A 21846-nucleotide genomic window follows, 5' to 3' on the forward strand; every position below is an offset into this window, starting at 1 on the left:
TTGCTTCTAACAATTTTCTCTTTAAAAAATAAGTAAAATTTAAAACATCATCTCATTTCAATATATATTTTTTAAAACCCAACGTTTTGCCATAAGACAAATTTATATAACTAAACACTTCAAAACATAGTATGGCATGTATTATTTTTTCACAGGGCATCAGCTACTAATATGTATAGATCACTTTATTAAAACAATAGAAATCGTATGAAAATCAGCACAATACTTCATTTATTTATTGTATAAGTTTGGCAAACAGCACAAAAATCCAGTAACATTTTGAACACGTAAAAAAAGTCAAATGTTGAACAGTACTGGGGAATTTTTTTTTTTACATAATTACTAATGAGACATCAAAGGTTCTGCAAAGCTAGCAAACTGAGGGTGCTTGGCTTCTGAACATATACCACAAAAACACATCAAAAAACAATATAATTTACCTTTACAAAAATTACAGCCAAGCAATAGGAAAGAAGGATGCTAATAATGAAGATACGAACACATATGTGCACTACATATATCTCATACACTGAAATGCTACATACATTTTGTACCCTGAAATGCCATGTGTAGAGAGCCAAGCAGAGTAAATTTAGGCTCATCACTGAGGTTAGGAATTATTTGAGAAGAATTTAATGCTTTTATGTAACATACACAATTCTATTATAGCAGTTCCTAGATCATAACAACGTATTCCGTTATATATCTGAGAAGTTCAGTCTTCTTTGTTGGCAGTATAAAATTTCTGACCAGTATCAAAATTCTGGTAAAACACAAATTAAAGGCATTTTCTAGTGTATGCAAATGTTATAGGGGGCATCAATGAATGTGAGAGAAAATCTTAGATTGCACACTAAGTTTCTGCTGAGCTTTGTCAAAGCAAACAGCTCAACTATAAGGCAAGAAAAAATAACCCCCTACAACAGATCAGTGAGTCTTACCAAGGAAAGATAGGAATTCAATCTTAGGGAAAAACTCTCTACATGAACAGATCTAAAATAGCTGGAATTAAAATGAACATCTAGAAATTACCCAACATCGTGACACTCAGTCATTGGTTCAGAAGCCTGACAATCCGTTGGTATATTTTATCAAATTAACTTTTTGGAATCAGCACCAGTCCCCAAAACCTCAAATTATAATATTTAATCTTCATTAAAATACATCCTTTTGTGCTATATAAATACAACTACAATCAAATTAAAGACAGCTGAATTTAGTCAACATATATTTTTGTGTAGACTGGGTAGCAACTTAAATTATTATTTATTTACTTGTGCTTCTGTTTTGGGGCACTTTGATTGAAGAGAAATTCATTTCACAGGATTACATCTTGCTAAAGCATTCCTTAGCATTGGTCCAAACTTGAATTCCCTTAGAAGCAAACATAAAAAGAACTTTAAACTGTGAATTTGAAAGGATCCTGAAAGCCCACGTATTTGGCTTCCTGGTATGCTATATTTTGCTTTTTGGAATAATTAACAAGTCCAGCAACTATGACACTTTCTGGTAATAGCTAATATAAGTGAATGTCTAAAAAAGTAGGAAAATAATTTGTATGAGCCTCTCTTCAAAATGCAGACAGAACTCCTACAACTTCTTTTTCAAAACTGAGTTTTTAAGGTTCAAAACATAAACTCATTTACTCATATCACATATCCTTATCATTTCTATTTATAAGCCAAACACGTTTTCATTCAGTTTTTCTATATAATATTAAAAAAAAGACTAACATCTTATTAGTCTAACAATTAAATATAAATTAATGAATTATTAAATTATTACTCTATTAACTGATGTTTTGATAGAAACCAATTATGTACTAAATTACTGAATCCCTCTCAATGGTTCTGGCAAGCTACTAAGTACAAAGCTAACCTGTACTAATAATAGAGGAATGTGCAAATTGTCCGGGATGCCGTCACAATAACGATAGATCAGCAGGCTGCATGCACAGCAGGTGCAGGTGGGCGGGAACTTGCAGCATCGGGGACAGGGCTGCGGCAGGGGCCTCCGAGCACCTGTGCCAGGGAGGGCCTGATCAGCAGCCGCCGCAGCTGCTTCGAGGGCCAGAGAGAGAGGCAGGGCCTGATCAGCAGACCCTGCGGCTGCTGCACCGCAGGCCCACGTCAGGGCTCATGCAGGAGGCAAACAATCGATGTGTCCCTCTCACATTGATGTTTCTCTTTGTCTTTCCCTCTCTCTTCCATGCTCTCTAAAAATCAATGGGAAAATATTCTAAGGGAGGATAAAAAAGAAAGAAAGAAATGTCACATCCTATGAAAGACATCTTGAAAATGCCTAAAGAAAGTTGTCATTTTTTGTGGTGAAGGGACTGGAATCCATGTTGATGAAAGCACCGTGGTGTTGCGAGGGCCGAGGGCCAGCAGCTGTGGTGGCCAGCAGTGGCAGTGGCAGCAGCAGCAGGGTGATGGGGGCGGCACCTTCCCCTGATCAGCCCGGTGGCCTCCCGCAGAGGGAGGCCAGACTGCGGCTTAGGCCCGCTCCCCCCGGGGAGCAGACAGAAGCCGTCAGTAGGACATCCCCTGAGGACTCTTGGACTGTGAGAGGGGGCAGGCTGGGCTGAGGGACCCCCCCAGTGCATGAATTTTCATGCACCGGGCCTCTCATCTATATATATATAAAAGCCTAAGTGACCAGACGACCAGCCAGTAGCTATGACGCACACTGACCACCAGGGGGCAGACACTCAACACAAGAGCTGCCCCCTGGTGGTGTGTACTCGCACAGTGGGAGCGCCGCTCAGCTAAAAGACAAATGCCAGACACCAGGCTCATGGCTGGCGAGCACAGCTGCAACAGTGCAAGCCTCTCCCGCAGACACTCCCCCTTCATGCCCAAGCAGTGGCGGTGGCGGGCACAGGGGGACCGGGATGAGCAGAAGCAGCACAGCGACCAGCCCAGGCTCGGGCTTGTCCCCAGCCGCCTGCCACTTCACACACTACTTCGTGCTGTGTGGGATCAACGCAGACAGTAGGCTGGAGCCCAATGAGCTGGCGGGTAAGGCCAGGCTGCAGGGGCTTAGAGGTTCACTGATCCCCACAGGCCAGGCCGAGTGACCCTACTGGTGCATGAATCCATGCATCGGGCCTCTAGTAAGATATAATATACCTAACATGCTTACATAAAAAGGCATGTTTGTAGACATGTAACAGTAAAATCTAAAGAAGTGGTAGAAACAAAAGTAGTTTTTAAATAAACAAGATACATAATCTCTAATAAACTACTAAATTATGAAAAAGAAATTCTATATAATAAAAACAAAAGCCTAATATGCTAAGTGTCTGACAGTTTGTTCGACCGTTCAACCAGTCACTATGACATGCACTGACCACCAGGGGGCAGACGCTCCAACCAGTAGGTTAGCTTGCTGCTGGGGTCCAGCCAATCGGGACTGAGCAAGATGGGTTGGACACGCCCTGGAGCCCTCCCGCAGTCCCGCCCCAGCCCCAATCATGCACTGGTGGGGTCCCTCGGCCTGGCCTGCGGGGATCCGGCTCAAACCTGCCCGGTGCACAGATTCTTGCACCAGTGGGGTCCCTCAGCCTGGCCTGCAAGGATCCAGCCAAAACCAGCAGTCCAACATCCCCTGAAGGGTCCCATATTGCGAGAGGGTGCAGGCCAGGACGAGGGACCCCACCGGTGCAAGAATCCATGCACCAGGCCTCTAGTATTTTAATATTTAAATGTTAAAATGTGTCTATATTTATCAAAGTTTCAAATAATAGGAAAAAAACAAGAATCTTTTCAGTTTTTTCTTTCTTGATGGGATACAAAAAGCAAATAAAAATTTTAAAAACACACAAAAACTCTTTAAAATGCTCAGATTAGCTGGATAAAGTAGTATCTAATAAACAGAGTACTTCTTGTTAGAAAGGATAAAATAGAGCTTATGCACTATCAAAATAAGATATCCATGAGACATCAGTTGGAAACACTGCACACTAGCTCATATAACGCAATCTCATTTTTGTTAGAGAAGAGGAAAGTGTATATTTTCTAAATGACTGTATATATACGAAAACATCTGAAAGGATACACATGAGGTATAACAGTGGTAAGCTTTCTAACAGGAATTTGGGGCAGGAGGCAAAGATGCTTCTGGATTATTTGAAATTTTTCGATGAACATTTTGTTTTTATGGCAATTTTCAAAATAAACTTGAAAATCAATCAAGTATTTCTTTAAAAAGCCTCAGCCCCCTTGATTCAACAAACTAGAAAATTCACTATCAAACAGGCTGACCAACATGGAGAGAACCAACATGGCAGTGTAGGTAAATGCATATACTCGCCGCTTTCCACAACCACATAAAAATTACAACTAAAATACAGCAGAACCACCATCACTCAGAACCAGCTGAATAGAAGTCCTACAATTAGAGAATTAAAAAGAAAGCACATTGAGACTACCAGGAGGGGTGGAGGTGGGGAACAGGCTGGTCTGACACCCATATGTGGCATTTTTTTAATCGGGAGTGATATCTCAGCTGCAGAGGCCTTCCATGAGGAACAAGAGCTCCATAACAAACCTCTCAGCCCAGGGTTCCAGTGCTGAAAAGAGAAGTCCCCATAACTTCAGGCAGTAAAAACCAGTGATTGTGGCTGAATTGACATGCAGGCTGCTGGAGCCCCAGCAGTTCCTCTTAAAGGTCCATGCCCAGACTTACTGGGACTTGTTCCCTCTGAGCTCCAGTGCTGGGGCAGTGGTTTGGGGTTATCCAAGGACATATGGGGAGTAACTGGATTGTCTGGCATCAGAGCAAGAACTTGGGGGTGGCTTTCTCCCACACAGGGATGCTCACAGGGTTCACTGTTTCTATGCCAAGACCTCCCCTGTCACAGAGCTGACCAGCAGCTGTATCTGAACTTCCATCAATGTGGTCCACACTGTTTGCTCTACCCTGGTGATTCCCTGAGACCCCACCCAATTTGCATCTCTACCCAAGCTGTTTGCAGATATGAATGGCCTGTCCTGGCTCAGACTTCAGACTTTTCTAAACTCTCTCAAACAAGCAGCAGCTGGCATCAGCATGCCCCATCCTTATCAACAAGAGGCCAAGACCTGGTATTAGCACCAGCCTGCCTTGCTTCACAGCTTGGCCTTTCCTGGGCACTTCCAAGCCCAACATAAATAGCGGCCATCTGCAAATTGCTCTGTAGCTCCTGTGGGGTGGCTCCAAGACTGAAGAGTCCCGGGTTTGATTCCAGTCAAGGGTACGTATCTCAGTTGCAGGTTCCCCAGCCCTAGTCTGGGTGTGTACAGGAGGCAACCAATGGATGTGTCTCATATCAATATTTCTATCTCTCCCTCTCCCTTCCACCACTCTCTGTAAAAATCAACAGAAAAATATCCTCAGCTGAGGATTAACAAAAAAATAATAAAAGGAAAAAATAAAATTAAGTTGATAAATTGGGAAATATTCTGGAAGGGAAGAAGAATAGACTTTAAAAATGAAAATGACACTTTGATTCAAACAAGATTAGTTTGTTTAAATTTTGTTTTGTTTTCTTTTTCGTTTATTAATGAGAGAGAGAGAGAAAGATAGAGAGAAACATCAATTTGTTGTCCCATTTATTTATACATTCATTGGGTGATTTGTGTATGTGCCCTAACTGGGGATCGAACCTGCAACCTTGGCATATTGGGATGATGCTCTAACCAAGTGAGCAACCCAGCCAGGGCCAGTTTTATAAAAATCTGTAAGCACTCTGGATGCACTTTATCTTTACTGAAACCAAAACCCACCTTTTTGCACATACTAATCTGCATGACTGCATAGCTTATGAGAGCCTCCTTTAAATCACGGTTCTTTTGCTCCTTGAAGCGTTCAATATCGGCCCAAGCATTTTTCACAAATTCTCTGAAATAAAAGGCATAATCGTTGTTATTATTATTTAAATTAGATGAACTATATTCTATAAATTCAAATAACCAGTTCTCATTTGAGTTGGTTTTTGTCTATATGGAGGAAAAAGCTTTTCCTTGTGTAAGATCTATTTTTTAAAATATATTTTTATTGATTTCAGAGAGGAAGGGAGGAGGAGAGACAGAGATAGAAACATCAATGATGAGAGGGAATCATTGATTGGCTGCCTCCTGGAGCACATCCCCCAACTGGGGATCGAGTCTAAATGAGAATGAACTGTGACCTTCTGGTTCATAGGTCGACGCTCAACTACTAAGCCATGCCCAGCCAGGCAGATCTATTTTTCTCTCCCTAAAAATTACAATGGGAGAAAAAGCAAATGTTTGTCTACATTTTAATAATCTGTATTTTTGCCACAAGAATTTCAGCTTCAAATCTATACTATACTAATAATAGGGTAATATGCAAATTATTCGGGACGCCATCACAGTAACAACCGATCAGCAGACTGCGTGCGCAGAAGGCGTGAGTGGACAGAGACTTGGAGGGTCAGGGACCTGGCCGTGGACCTGGCCAGGGATCCACAGGCGCGCACAGAGGGCCCTCCGCCGTGGGCCTGGCCCGGCCAGGGGTCCGCAGGCGCGTGGAGGTCCGCAGGCCTCCCCCGGCTCCGGCCTACCTCTTTGGGGCAATCTATCAAAGAGACCCGGATGAGTGGGTGGGGCCTACCTCTTTGGGGAGATGGACTGCAGGGCTCCCGCACTGTGACAGGGCACAGGCCAGACTGGGGGACACCACCCCAGCCCGAGAGCACGAAGTCTGTGCACAGGGACACTAGTGCTATATAATAATAGACAAACATGCAAATTAGCCATCCCTCTGCTATGCTAAAGCCACGCCCACCAGCCAATCCGAGTGACTATGCAAATTATCCAACAAAGATGGCAGTTAATTTGCATACGCAGGTGTTAACCGCCCCAGGAGGCGATGGCGGCCGTGACCACGGGCTCCCAGGGCTTTCACCGGCCCAGGGAGGCAAGGCCATAGCCATGCCTGCGGGCTCCCGGGACTTTTGCTGGTCGGGGAGGTGCGGCCATCCATGCCTAGCCACGCCCTCGGCCTCCAGGGACTTTCGTTAACCGTCACCCCACGACAAAGATGGCAGCGCCCATAAGTGGCCGGGATGGGATGCTGGCGGTGTTGCCCAGGCAACGCAAGCCCAGCATCTGGACCGGCTGCGTGGAGGGAGGGGAGGGGTGGGACCTCCGGCCGGAGTCCGCTTCAAGGAATGCCCCGGGTCTGCACCCCTGCCAGCGGAGGGAGGGGAGGGGAGGGGCCTCAGGCCGGAGTCCATGGTGAGGAACACTGGGCTCGTGGAGTCTGCCTCCAGGGATGCCCAGCGTCCGCTCCCCAGCTGGGCGGAGGGGGGGAAGGGCAGGGGCCTCGGGCTGCAGTCCACATTGAAGGAGGGGAGGAGAGGGGCCCCGGGCCAGAGTCTGCGCCCCGAACGCTCGGAGGGAGGGGAGGGCAGGGGCCTCGTGCCTGAGTCCGCAGCGAGGGATGCTGGGCTCACGGCGACACGAGTCCAATGTCTGCACCCCGGACACGCAGAGAAAAGGGAGGGCAGGGGCCTTGGGCCGGAGTCCACGGCGAGGGATGCTGGGCTTGCTGCGACGCCAGCCCAGAGTCCGAGTCAAAGGAGGGGAGGGGAGGGGCCTGGGGCCGGAGTCCCTGGCGAGGAATGCTGGGCTCTCGGCGATGCGTTCAGCTTTAGAAGTTATTTACTAACCATCAGTAAGTAAATAACTTCTAAAGCTGAACATGTGTGCTTGGCTGGGTGAAGAGAGGGGAGGGCAGGGGCCTCGGCTGGAATCCACGCCCCGGGTGGGCAGAGGGAGAGGAGGGGAGGAGCCTCGGGCTGGAGTTCACGCTGAAGAAGGGGAGGGGCCTCAGGCCACAGTCTGCGCCCCAGATGCGTGGAGGGAGGGGAGGCCAGGGGCCTCGGGCCAGAGTCCGCGGTGAGGGATGCTAGCATTGTTGCAGGCCGGGGTGAGGGACACCCCTCATGCACGAATTTTGTGCATCGGGCTACTAGTGTATATATATAAAAGCTTAAGTGACCGTTACAATCGAAGAACCAGTCAAGTCGCTAAAACAGGCACTGACCACCAGGGGGCAGACGCTCAATGCAGGAGTTGCCCCCTGGTGGTCAGTACACTCCCATGGCCAACCTCCCGAGGCCCCTTCCCCTGGCTGACCAGCCCCCCAATGGCCCCGATCTAGGGGGCCAGCCTGCCAATCTCCCGCAGCCCCTCCCCCCGGCCAGCCCCCCTTATAGCCTAGATTGCTGGCCAGGCCAAGAGACCCCACCCTGGGCCTCTAGTTATTCCTATAAAACAGATATAGATGCCACTTGAAGTTGCCTGCCTGGGTCACTGGAAAGTGTATACTCTTTTTGCCAGGATGGAGTATGTATCACATTAATCATGTACTGCTTTAAATGACAACTACAGTTGCAAAAAATTCTGACAAGTTTTTGTTTATCTAACTCTATTCATGGAAGATTACTTTGACTTATTTGGTGCCAGTGGTTCTAAAAATTACTCAAAACACCTCCAAACCAATGATATACTCTTTGTCTGCTGTGGTCTACTCACTGACTAACAGATGAAAACAATAAGGAAAGTGAGCCAAACAGTGATGGCAGGTCTTTGAAAACTGAATTTCTAGAAATATTTATGGAGTAATTACATGGCAAGCCCTATGCAAGATGTTGAAATATAAAGAGAAAAAAGACATGATCACTGGCTTTGAAGGGCTCATAATTTAGCCAAGGACACTCACTCAGAGCAACTAACCATCCAGTACAAAACCACCACATTGCAGTGGCAGGAACCAAGTGCCACATAGCCTGTGTGGATAGGAGAAGGCTTCACAAAGGAACAGAAGAGCTGGTCACTGAAGGCTGATCAGGCATTTGTTAAATGACAGAAAAGGAAGGGCAGAGAGAATGTGCAAAGGATAGAAACATAAAAAGTGCAGGAAAATATTATGAAGCTGAAACTTTCTTCTTCCTTCCCCCCACATTAAAACAAATGTTTCTATAACATATTTTTGATAACTCAAATTTCTTAGTAATTCAGTAACTACATTTTAGAAGAATAGTCACATCCAGGGATGCTAATGAAGCTGGGATTGTTATAAAGCAACAATCCACCATATAATCTACATGACTAGCTTTGTTAAACACCTCAGCATTTTTACCTGCCTTCCAGATTTTTAGACTTTAGCTGCTGTTCCCCTTCACTTATTTGTTCTTCAAGCACCTTTATTCTGGCTTCTCTCTGCTCTGGAGTTTCTTGACCGAAGAGCTTGGTAGTCATTCCCTTCAAAGAAAATGTTCTCACAGTCTAAAAGGATTTAGAAACAAATGAATGAATAAACAAAATGTGCTGTATACATACAATGAAATATTCAGTCATAAAAAGAAAGGAAATTCTGATACATGCTATAACATGGATGAACCTTGAGGACATTATGCTAAGAGAATATAAGCAGTCACAAAAACAAATACTGTATAATTCTACTTATAGGAGGTATCTAGGATAGTCAGATTCACAGACAGAAAGTAGAATAAGGAGCTCTGGCTCAGTAGCTTGATTGGTTAGAGCAGTGGTTCTCAACCTTCCTAATGCTGCGACCCTTTAATACAGTTCCTCATGTTGTGGTGACCCCCAACCATAAAATTATTTTCGTTGCTACTTCATAACTGTAATGTTGCTACTGTTATGAATCGTAATGTAAATATCTGATATGCAGGATGTATTTTCATTGTTACAAATTGAACATAATTAAAGCATAGTGATTAATCACAAAAACAATATGTAATTATATATGTGTTTTCCGATGGTCTTAGGCGACCCTGTGAAAGGGTCGTTCGACCCCCAAAGGGGTCGCGACCCACAGGTTGAGAACTGCTGGGTTAGAGTGTCATCCTGATATGCCAAAGTTGCGGGTTTGATCCCCAGTGAGGGCACACACAAGAATCAACCAATGAATACATAAATAAGTGGAACAACAAATTAATGTTGCTCTCTCTCTCTCGGAATCAATAAATAAATTTTAAAAATTAAAAAAGAATGTAGAATGGTGGTTGCCAGGGGTTGAGGGAAGAGGGAAATTGACGGTTGATGTTTAATGGATATAGTTTCAATTTTGCAAGATGAAAAGTGTTCTAGAGGTTGTCAACATGTTCTTACTACTATACTACTGAATCGTACACTTAAAAATGGTTAAGATGATAAATTTTATGTTATATATATTTTACTACAAGTAAAAACTTTTTAAAAAAGGAAACAGAAAACTTTTGTCATTTTCCCCCTAGATCAGAGAGAAGCACCATAAGCCTACAAAACAAGGGGCTCCTAATATGATTACTAATACTGGAATAATAAGGAAAAGACAAAAAGAGTAAAATTCTAACTGAACTTCTTAATGAAATGGAAAACTTCTAGCTAAAGTATTTATTAGGCAAGTCATTTCTTTTTATTAGTGGTCATATTTTTGAAACCAAAAACGAAAATAAACCAAACTAAAGAAACATTTAAAATCTGCATAACTCGGGGGGAGACCAAGATGGCGGCGTAGGTAAACACCGGAGACCGCTGCCGCAAACAACCATTTCAAAAATACAACTAATAGACTGAACGGACATCACCCAGAACCACAGGAAGGCTGGCTGAAGAGAGACTCTACAACTAGAAGGAAAGAGAACAGCAAATCGAGGCTCAGAGGCGGCGCAGTGTGGAAAATACAAAGGTACCGAGGTGCGCGCGCAAAGCGGGCTGGTGGTTGAGGGCGCGGTTGTCGTTTTCTGTCGGGAGTGAGTCTCAGACTCTGGGCTCCAGATCCGGGCGAGTCTCTAGGGACCCAGACTCAAACGGGAGAAGCGGGATTATCCGGCATCAGTTGGAACCTGAGGGCAACTTTCTCTCCGAGGTTTGCAGCGGCTGCCGGGGTTCTGAGAAGCAGAGCCTCTGGGAACGGGACTGAGCGTGGCCATAACTGCTCCCTCCGCCCGCCCTGTTGAGCCCGCCCCGCCCAAAGCCTGCGCACAGCCATTTGCCGATCGCCTCAGGCAAAGGCTGGATTAGCGCCTCCCCAGAAGGCAGACGTTTTCCGTACAGCTGATTCCTATAGCCAGCCGGCCTGGGGGTCAAATCCCTCTAGTGTTAACTACAACAATTAAGGCTTGGCTAGAACAAGACTGCGCACAGAGACCACAAGGGGGTGCACCAAGAAAGCATAAAAGATGCGGAGACAAAGAAACATGACAGAAATGGAGGATATGGAGCTAAGAATCGCAATTTTGAGGGCTTGCCATAAATTTGTGCAGAGCCTCACGAAAACTAATGAGACCCTCGATGCTACGATAAAGAAATTAGAAAGTAAGCATACACGGACTGAAATAAAGAATATTATACCCAATAGCAGACCAGAGGAGTACAATAATCAAACCAAAGATTCGACAAAAAACACCCAATTGGAAAAGCAAAATGAAAAAAGAATCCGAAAGTGTGAAGATAGTGTAAGGAGCCTCTGGGACAGCTTTAAGCGGTCTAATATCAGAGTCATTGGAGTGCCAGAAGATGAGAGACAGCAAGATATTGAAAACCTATTTCAAGAAATAATGGCAGAAAACTTCCCCCACCTGGAGAAAGAAATGGACTTACAGGTCCAAGAAGCGCAGAGAACCCCAAACAAAAGGAATCCAAAGAGGACCACACCAAGACACATCATCATTAAAATGCCAAGAGCAAAAGACAAAGAGAAAATCTTAAAAGCAGCAAGAGAAAGAGGCTCAATTACCTACAAGGGAATACCCATACGACTGTCAGCTGATTTCTCAACAGAAACTTTGCAGGCCAGAAGGGAATGGCAAGAAATATTCAAAGTGCTGAATGCCAAGAACCTACAACCAAGATTACTTTATCCAGCAAAGCTATCATTCAGAATTGAAGGTCAGATAAAGAGCTTCACAGATAAGGAAAAGCTAAAGGAGTTCATCACCGCCAAACCAGTATTATATGAAATGCTGAAAGGTATCCTTTAAGAAGAGGAAGAAGAAGAAAAAGGTAAAGATACAAATTATGAACAACAAACATGCATCTATCAACAAATGAATCTAAGAATCAAGTGAATAAATAACCTGATGTACAGAATGAACTGGTGATTATAATAGAATCAGGGACATAGAAAGGGAATAGACTGACTATTCTTGGGGGAAAAAGGGGTGTGGGAGATGCGGGAAGTGACTGGACAAAAATCATGCACCTATGGATGAACACAGTGGGTGGGGAGTGAGGGTGGAGGGTGGGGTGGGAGCTGGAAGGAGGGGAGTTATGGGGGGAAAAAAGAGGAACAAATGTAATAATCTGAACAATAAAGATTTAATTAAAAATAAAAAAATAAAAATAAAAATAAAAAATAAAAAATAAAATCTGCATAACTCACAGTGAAATTTAGGTATCTATAATAATAAAAGCATAATATGCTAATTAGACCAGACAGCCAAATGACCTTCCGGACGAAGCCGCCAAAGCAGGGGCGGAGGCAGAGGCGGTCAGGGGCAATCAGGCAGACAGGGGAGCAGTTAGGGGCGATCAGGTAGGCAGGCAGGTGAGTGGTTAGGGGCAATGAGGCAGGCAGGCAGAGTGGTTAGGAGCCAGCAGTCCTGGATTGCAAGAGGGATGTCTGACTGCCAATTACAGGATCAGGCCTAAACTGGCAGTCAGACATCCCTGAGAGGTCCTGGATTGCAAGAAGGTGCAGGCCAGGCTGAGGGGACCCCCTCCCCGACCCGTGCACGAATTTCGTGCACTGGGCCTCTAGTCTATATATATAGAAGCCTAAGCAACCGTTATAACCAGATGGTAACTATGACCACCAGGGGGCAGACACTAAATGCAGGAGCTGCCCCCTGGTGATCAGTGCACTCCCACAGACAACCTCCCACGGCCCCTCCCCCTCAGCCAGCCGGGTGGTCAGTGTGCAGCCAACCTCTCCTGCCAGCCAACCTTCCGTGGTCCCTCCCCCCGGCTGGCCAACCGCCCACAGTCCCTCCCCTGGCCAGCTCTGATCATCCCCGATTGGGACTGGGCAAGACAGTCCTGATCAGCTCGGAGGGACCCCACGCATGCATGAATTCGTGCACCGGGCCTCTAGTCTTTAATAAAACAGGATGCCTAAATCCAAGCATTAAGCTTTACTGCTTTAACATTTCCTCAATCTCTGGAGTTTACACAAGGAAACGTTTTTCTCTTCACATGTAGGAGTAGAGAACCAAGCTCCCTGTAAAAGGACTGGGAATTTCCCTTGGGTTTTAAAAATAAATTAAGCCTACTATATTACTGTTTGACAGTCAAAGGTCTTTCACCATATAGATTTTTGGCTTTTCATACACATAGCAAGTGGGTACCTATAAGTACCTTTGAAACTAAAGTACTTGTTAGTATAAAGTGACTTATAAATGGTAACATTGTCATTACTTCATTACTTATAGATTGTGTGCACTCACTATGACAGCCAATTTATGCCAATAAGATAGTAGTGGAGTAGAAAGCTGATTATAGAAATGACCTAAGTCTAATACAATAAGATATGGAATTTTCTTCACAAGTGCTCACTGTAAGCATTCAAGAATCAAATACACAAAAAGCTCCTTGTAAAGAGAGATATACTGATTCTGACTGGGTATGGCTTTTAAAAGTAAACTAAAATGTCTATAATATACCTTATAAAATTAAACTTGACAAAGGTCATTATTTCAATCCCAAAGAATAATGTTTTTTCACTTGGACTTAAGTATAAATGAAATGACACTTATTACACAGAGCAAAATGTTGACAAAATATCTTATAATACTATAGCTTATCTTTTTATATCAAGATCACAACCCAAAGAATTATAAAGTTGCCCACAAATTATTCCCCTGTAAAAGCTACAGGAATCCTGAGGAGTACAACGACAGCTCATGCCACATAAGGCTTGCTACACTAATACCAGAGTCCTAAATGGAAAATCACTCACCCCAGTTGACAGTTCCTCACATTGCTGCTTCTTAGATGCTAAGTCCTGAGCAGCCATCTCCAAGTCATATTGCATAAGTTCATGTTTCCTGCACACAGCCCTAGGGATAAAAAAGAACACTACCATTTAATTTTTATGGCTTCTCTTTTAGCATGTTAAAAAATTTTTTCAGGGGTAAAGGGGAAGCATCACAATGTCTTAGCAGGGTCAGAAATTGTGTACCCAGAATTTTCAAGTTTAAATATAGTTGCCCAACATTAAAAATTAAATCTAGCAAAACCCAAGCATAAAAACTTTATATGCCTTAAAACAAAAGGTTGTTTTCTAGATACTTGTAATTTTTTTCAATAAACACCTAAAATTGCCCTAGCCCGTTCTGCTCAGTGGATAGAGCATCAGCCTGCAGACTGAAGCATCCTGGGTTCAATTCCGGTCAAGGGCATATGCCTGGGTTGTGGGCTCGATCCCCAGTGTGTGGTGTGCAGCAGGCAGCCAATCAATGATTCTCTTGTTATTAATGTTTCTCTATCTCTCTCTCTCTCTCCCTTCTTCTCTGAAATCAATAAAAAAATTTTTTTAAATAAACATCCAAAATTATCACATCATAAAATATTTTATATAACATAGAAACTAATGCTATAATCTCACATAGCAACTGAGTATTTTTAAAAATATATCTCAAAGCTTTATTCTGTTTTATTTAGAAATGTTTATTAGTTTTTAATATCATAAAAGTAATCCTTGCTCACTGAAAAAAAATTTTAACACAGGAATGCACAAAATTAAAAAAAGTTTCAAGAACCCTCTTTCCCCCAATCCCACTATCCAGACACAATCCATGTTAACAGATGGTGTATATCCTTTCAGACTTTAGCTAGGCATTTACAAATGTATATATCTACAAACCCCAAGTGATTCCACATCTTTTCTTACTTAACTATATACCATGAACATATTTCCATATTAATACATGTTAATCTTTTCTATAATTTTTAAGAAAATTCCACTGTATTCAGCAACGTTCTATTCCCTGGTAATGTGGAAATACCTTGGTGAAACTATACCACTCAAAGCTCCAGAAGGAAAAGACTAACATGTTATGTTTTCATACCAGTTACAGAACAGGTAAAGAAATACTGCTCCACTGTTTTACTAACAAAAATTCTTTTTTCTAACAGAATTTTTAAACTGCTTTTAAAAGTGACAAAAAATTACCAAAAGTGGTTATAACAAAAGCCACCTATTATAGGAAAATATTAATTTTTCTAAAATGAACAGAAAAAAATATAGTAACTTAATATGACCACCTATCAGAGAAAGTCCTGATATTAAGAAGTTTTATAGCCCTTACTAAGGAGATAAGATATGCAGGTGTGAAAAAAATTACAGAATAAAAATGGCAGAATAAGAACAGATAGCCCTGGCTTAGTGGCTCAGTTGGTTGGAACATCATCTCATACACAAAAAAGGTTGTGGGTTTGATTCCTGGTCAGAGCACATACCTAGGTTGCTGGTTTGATCCCCAGTTGGGGTGTATACAGGAGGCAACTGATCCATGTTTCTATCACATTGATGTTTCTCTCTCTCTCTTTCTCAAATCAACAAACATATCCTCAAGTGAGGATTTAAAAAATATACAACCTAGTAAAAGATAGTGTTACATACATACTCTATCTGTAATTTGCTTCCAATCTTCAAATTGAAAAAAGTACAAAGAACAACACACAGACACCTGATGCTTAAGACTGACGGGTTTTATTGTATAACTAGAGGCCTATTGCACGAAATTTGTGCAAGGGGCTCAGCCCTTGCAGCCTCGGCTTCATCCAGAAGGGCGTCCAGAAGGGCGTCCGGAAGGTTGTTTGGCTGTTCGGTCTAATTAGCATATTAGCTCTTTATTATATAGGATGTTTCAAGGACAGGGATTATCTTAAATTTCTATATCTAGCACTCTGCAACACAGAGGACAACAAAGAGACCTCATTCAATATCTGGAGGAATTAATTCATTTAAAAATCTTACTATTCATTAAAAAACCTTACTATCTCTATTTTGGAGCAGCATGTATATAGAGTGGTGACCAGCTGCATCTCTAACACTTATTATACTTACCGTAGGGCTTCTGCATAAAAAAGATACTCCTTTAACTGATCTGCATAATGCTCTTCATCTTCCAAAATATCATCAATAGAAGATGCATACCTGTTTAAAAAAATATTATAGAAGCAAGTTTTATCAGGACATTCTAAGAAAGTGCTATTCAAAGTATAATCCACAGACCATTTACTACCCATCAGTGACAAAGATAAGTACAGAAAGTGAGAATAAGCATTTAGAAACATTTATAGCAATTTCTAATTACCATGACAATGTTATTACATTTTACTATGTTTCAATCAGCTTGGAAATAAAAAATAAAACAAACAAAAAAATGGCCCTTCTTACAAGTAGCTTAAGAAGCACTATAAGACTAGAATATATTTTGTTCAAAAATAATATAAAAGAGCTACAAAATCTGTAGAAAGAATAATTATTAGTATAATTGATGCACAAGTGTTCTTGGTAGCAACTACATACAGTAATGCCAAAAACTATCAAAGGAAAAGTTAAGCAAATAAAGATTACAGAAAACTTTAGAAGCCTTATTTTATTAGAATTCTTAATAAATCTCTGTTTTGATCCGAACAAGCCCCTCATTGTTAGGCCATTCTTGGTCCTGGACCTGAGTCTTTCCTGTACAGAAATGTGATGGCTCTCCACAGTGCTTCTCCAAATCCTACAAGCACATATCGGAACACCTCTAGGAAATCTTCCCAGACTACTTTAGTCCTAATTCATCACTCTACTTCGTATCTTTATCAACAATTTAGGACGTAAATTGTATCAAAGTAGTCTCAAGTATTGGTTTTATTTCTCTGATCACATTATAAATTCTGTAAGCACACGGGCCATGTCATGTACTATTTTAGTATAGTATAACAGTCATGCTTTTTCCAAATTAATTCCAATTCCCTAGCATCAGAATAAAAGAAAAATATATTTTATGTTTCCAAGCCTGCTTCATATAGGCAAGCAAGCAAAGTTCACTGTAAACCTAAGGTTCACTGAAAAGTAAGGTGTTTATAGGATTTATAAAAGTAGGCAAATTACAACTTCTATAATTACAAATTTACATTTGTAGAGTGTGGAACATATTCTAAGAATCATTGCTTTGAGTAAGAAAAAATACATTTAGTTCATAAACCTATGATTCTGGAAAGTTAATGTTAAACAAACAACAACAAAAAAGAACTGCAGGGCTAGTGGCTTGAAAATAGGAAACAGTGTAGGGATAAACGCATGTTATTGGGTAAAAAAGTATAAGTGGTAAAGGATTTTAGCTATTAGTACTAACAGTTTTATTTAATATTTTACAATCAATTGAAGAAATACTAAATTCCTGCAAACACTGAAATGTTAAGTCAAAACAATGCAGCAAGACTTAATAACCCAGTTGAAAAGTAGCCAGTTAGCTTAAATATAGCCCAAAGAAAAATAATACTTAGACAAAATTAATGTTTTAATTTTTATTATTGAGTTGTAACTCATAGTTAGAAATATTTACTCCAAGTCTATGACTTGCCTCTTCATTATCTTAATGGTATCTTTTCTGTTTGTATATGTGGTAAAATATATGTAACATAAAATTTACCTTTTTAATAATTTTTAAGTGTACAGTATAATGGCAGTAAGTACATTCACATTGTTGCAACCATCACCACCATCCATCTTCCCCACTAAAATGGTACCCACTGAACAGTAACTCCCACATTCTTCTCCCCCATAGGATCTTTTAATAGGCAAAATTTTTAATTTGGATGAAGAACAATTTACCATTAAAATATTTTTCTTTTCATGTCCTCTTTAAGAAATCTTTGCTTACTCAAAGGTTACAATATTTTCCTGTTCTCTATTAAAATATGTAATTTTATCTTTTACCTTATGTATATAGCCCAAACTGAATTAGTTTTTATATAAGGTATGAGATATGCCTCAACGTTCATTTTTTCCCCTCATGTAGATATGCAATAAATTTCCAGACTCATTTCTTGAAAAGTACTATATAACTGTAGGTCTATTTCTGAACTCTATTCTGTTCCATTGATCTGTTTATCTCAATACCTCACTATCTTTATATAGTAAGTCTTGAAATCAGGTAATATATTCCAGGTTTTGTGGGGTTTTTTCAAGATTATTTTGGCTATTCTAGATCCTCTGAATTTCCATATACATCTTAGAATCAGCTTACCAATTTCTATAAAAAAGTAACTGGAATTTTGATTATGGCTACAATCCAGAAAGAATGGTCATATTAACACTACTGATTTCTCCAATCCATAAACATGAGTTATCTATTTATTTAGGTCTTCTTCAATGTCTCTCAGCAATGTTTATACATAAAGTTTTCAGTGCAGAGGTCTTTCATATCTTTCATTAAATTAATCTCTAAGTATTCTGGTATGCAATAAACGCATAAATAAGTGGAACAACAAATCAATGTCTCTCTCTAAAAAAAATCATTAAATTTTTTTTAAAGTATTCTGGTCTGATGCTATTATAAATAGCACTGTTTTAATATTTTTGCTTTCTAATTGCTACTAGTATATAAAAACAATACTTTAATATATTGATCATATATCCTGCATTCTTTTTGTTTTTGTCTTTTGTTAATCCTCACCCGCAGATATTTTTCCATTGATTTTTTAAAAATATGTATCTTATTGATTTTTTACAGAGAGGAAGGGAGAGGGATAGAGAGTTAGAAACATCGATGGGAGAGAAACATCGATCAGCTGCCTCCTGCACACTTCCCACTGGGGATGTGCCCACAACCAAGGTACATGCCCCTGACCGGAACCGAACCTGGGACCCTTCAGTCCGCAGGACGACGCTCTATCCACTGAGCCAAACCAGTCAGGGCTTTCCATTGATTTTTAGGAAGAGTATAAGAGACAGGGAAATATCGATGTGAGAGAAACATCAATTAGTTGCTTCTGCACAAGCCCCCAACCAGGGCCTGGGCCAGGGACGAGCCTGCAACCAAGGTACATGCCCTTGACCGGAATCGAACCTGGGACCCTTTGGTCCCTAGGCCGATGCTCTATCCATTGTGCCAAACTGGGTAGGGCTCCTGCATTCTTGTTAAATTCAGTTGTTAGTTCTATAATGGTTTTGGTTGATTCTTTATAATTTTTTTTTATGTAAAAGATCCAAGATCCTGTTAACTCAAATAAAAATAGTTTTACTTCTTCCTTTCTAATACTTATTACTGTATAAGTTTGATTTTCTTGCCTCTTGGCACCGCTAGGACCTCTAATACAACAGCAAACAACCTCGCCTTGTTTCTCTTTTAGGAGAAAGTGTCAATATTTCACTATTAAGTACAATATTAACTATAGGTTTTAGACTTGAGGTAGTACCTTTTATTCCTAGCTTGAGGATAATTTTTACTGTGAATGAATGTTGAAATGCTTTTCCTATATGTATTGAAATGAACATACAGACTTTCTTTTTTATTCTGCTAATATATGAATTAGACTGATTGGTTTTTCAATGTTAAGTTAAACTTGCACTCCTGAGATAAACTTCTTTTAAGACAGATCTGTATACACAAAGCATAATGTAAATGCCAGCAAAACTGATAAACAGAAGAATCATTAACACTTCACCTTAGGTTTTACCTCATATTATCCAGGTACTTACACATCCATATGATGACCAGCACTCTGCAGTCCATCACCCATTTCTTTTTCTATGGCACTCCATTCACTGGGAAGAAAAAGATAAAACCAACACCACTGTGTATTAGATATGGAATATTATTAAATGGAATTTTTTACAAGGTTTTTTCTAATAGCTTTTTAAAATATATCTGTATTTGGATTTATTTTCTGTGACTCAAATATGCTGCTTTCACCTTAAGTTTACAACTAAATGCAAGTGAAGGTTTTGTTTAACAACAGATACTTAAACTCAAGCTGTTTGTAAACCTAGTTTACTGAAAGTAGGGCAGCTGATCAGAGACAAAGGTGAGATTAAAATCAACTACCAAATAGTGTTCTATCTGCTAACCCCAGCAACTTATGTTTTTTTGGTTTTCTTATTCAAAAGAGCTCTTTACCTCCACTCACCATGACCAAAGAATAAAAAAATAAAGCATAGAATAATTAAACAAAATATACCCGGTGTTTTTAAGCTCTGGGGCACATGAATTTTGTGTATACCTAAAAATGTGCACAGGACTTTCTGGAAGAAATTTGCTTGTATATTTTCCTGGAATCCCTTGAAAGGAATTATACCAATTACATTACTACTATCCACCCTTTTAAATCTCCCAGACCCCTATCCCATTCCTTAGCTTAGGATGGCATATAAGCCTCAAATGCCCAACTTGTCTTGAGTCTCATATCTTTGGGGCTTCCATTAAACACGAAATTAAATGTTTTTTTCTCTTGTTAACCTGTTTTTTGCCAATGTAATTTACACCAAATAACCAAAATATGCAAGTAAATATTTTAAAAAGATAGCTTGCGCCCTAGCCAACTTGGCTCAGTGGATAGAGCGTCAGCCTGCGGACTGAGGGCTCCCAGGTTCGATTCCGGCCAAGGGCACATGCCTCGGTTGTGGGCCTGATCCCCAGTAGGGGGCGTGCAGGAGGCAGCCGATCAATGATTCTCTCTCATCATTGATGTTTCCATCTCTCTCTCCTTCTCCCTTCCTCTCTGAAATCAATAAAGAAATATATTTTTTTAAAAAAACAAATAAATAAATAAAAAATAAAAAGATAGCTTGCAAAAGTCTTTAAAATTATAAAGTGTCTGAGACGAAAGAGAAAATCACTAAATCTATAAAACAGTGATTTCCAATAAAATCTTCTTGGGCCTTCTGCTGAGAAAGTAAAAGGTAACACTCACTGCTTCAGAGTAGTTTCACTACTCTGCTCAATATATAAGACTTCCTCACTATTTTTATTTAAAACAGGACAACATTTAAAAAAAATTATCTTCTACTTTCCAGACTCATCAATTTTCAAAAATTAGCCCTAGCTGATTTGGCTCAGTGGATAGAGCGTCGGACTGCGGACTGAAGGGTCCCAGGTTTGATTCCAGTCAAGGGGGCATGCAGGAGGCAGCTGATCGATGGTTCTCTCTCATCACTGATGTTTCTATCTCTCTCCCTTTTTCTTCCCCTCTGAAATCAATGGAGATACATTAAAAAAATTTTTTCCCCAAAATTATAGTTTTCAGGCAAATACCTAATTAGAGTTAATTATCATTTATTTTAAGAGTTTATGTAATGCTTACCTGAAAACTCGCCCGTAATTCCCATGTACTTTATATACACCATAGAGTCGATCTGCTACTCTCTGGAATAAATATGTAAAAGAAACTGCTATTATATGACCAAAGATATATACAACAATAAACCATGCTTAGTATAATAATCGTGGAAAATATGGAAAAGAAAACTTAAACATCCCAAAGTCTTATCACTCTTGATATAAGAAATATATAGACAATAATTAAAACATATACAGAAAGAAGTATGAAAGTGATTACATAAGTATAATGACCATACTATTTTTCCCCATGATAATATTTTTATCCAGCAGGTTAACAGACACCACTTTAAACTGTTGCATAAAATTCCACCTAGTGTACAGACTGTGTAAGCATTCCTTGTTGGATATTTAGTTATCCCTAATTTTTTCAATATTATAAATAATCCTGTAATAAGCATCTGAGAGTAAGGCTTTTTCTAAATTTCAGATTGTTTCCTTATGATAAAGTCCCCCAAGTGGTATATAGGGGAAAGAATATAGACACTTAC

The 21846-nt window shown here is 40.6% G+C and overlaps 1 protein-coding gene across 1 annotated transcript in view; it reads right to left on the reverse strand.

The window, feature by feature from the left end:
• Positions 1-214: 214 nt before the first annotated feature.
• Positions 215-21846, reverse strand: part of SNX4 (sorting nexin 4) — a 76897-nt gene continuing 55265 nt past the window's right edge. Inside the window, exons 8-14 of the mRNA XM_070406408.1 lie at positions 21321-21382; positions 19720-19785; positions 16090-16179; positions 13978-14077; positions 9154-9299; positions 5769-5883; positions 215-1374 (exon numbers count right to left, since the gene is read on the reverse strand). Of these exons, the coding sequence (XP_070262509.1) occupies positions 1327-1374; positions 5769-5883; positions 9154-9299; positions 13978-14077; positions 16090-16179; positions 19720-19785; positions 21321-21382 (627 nt within the window). The 3' untranslated portion in view covers positions 215-1326. The remainder of the gene's footprint in view (positions 1375-5768; positions 5884-9153; positions 9300-13977; positions 14078-16089; positions 16180-19719; positions 19786-21320; positions 21383-21846) is intronic.

Source organism: Myotis yumanensis, unplaced genomic scaffold (genome assembly GCF_028538775.1).
Source record: "Myotis yumanensis isolate MYYU_CA2020_CCGP unplaced genomic scaffold, mMyoYum1.0.hap1 SCAF_2, whole genome shotgun sequence".
NCBI lineage: Eukaryota > Metazoa > Chordata > Mammalia > Chiroptera > Vespertilionidae > Myotis > Myotis yumanensis.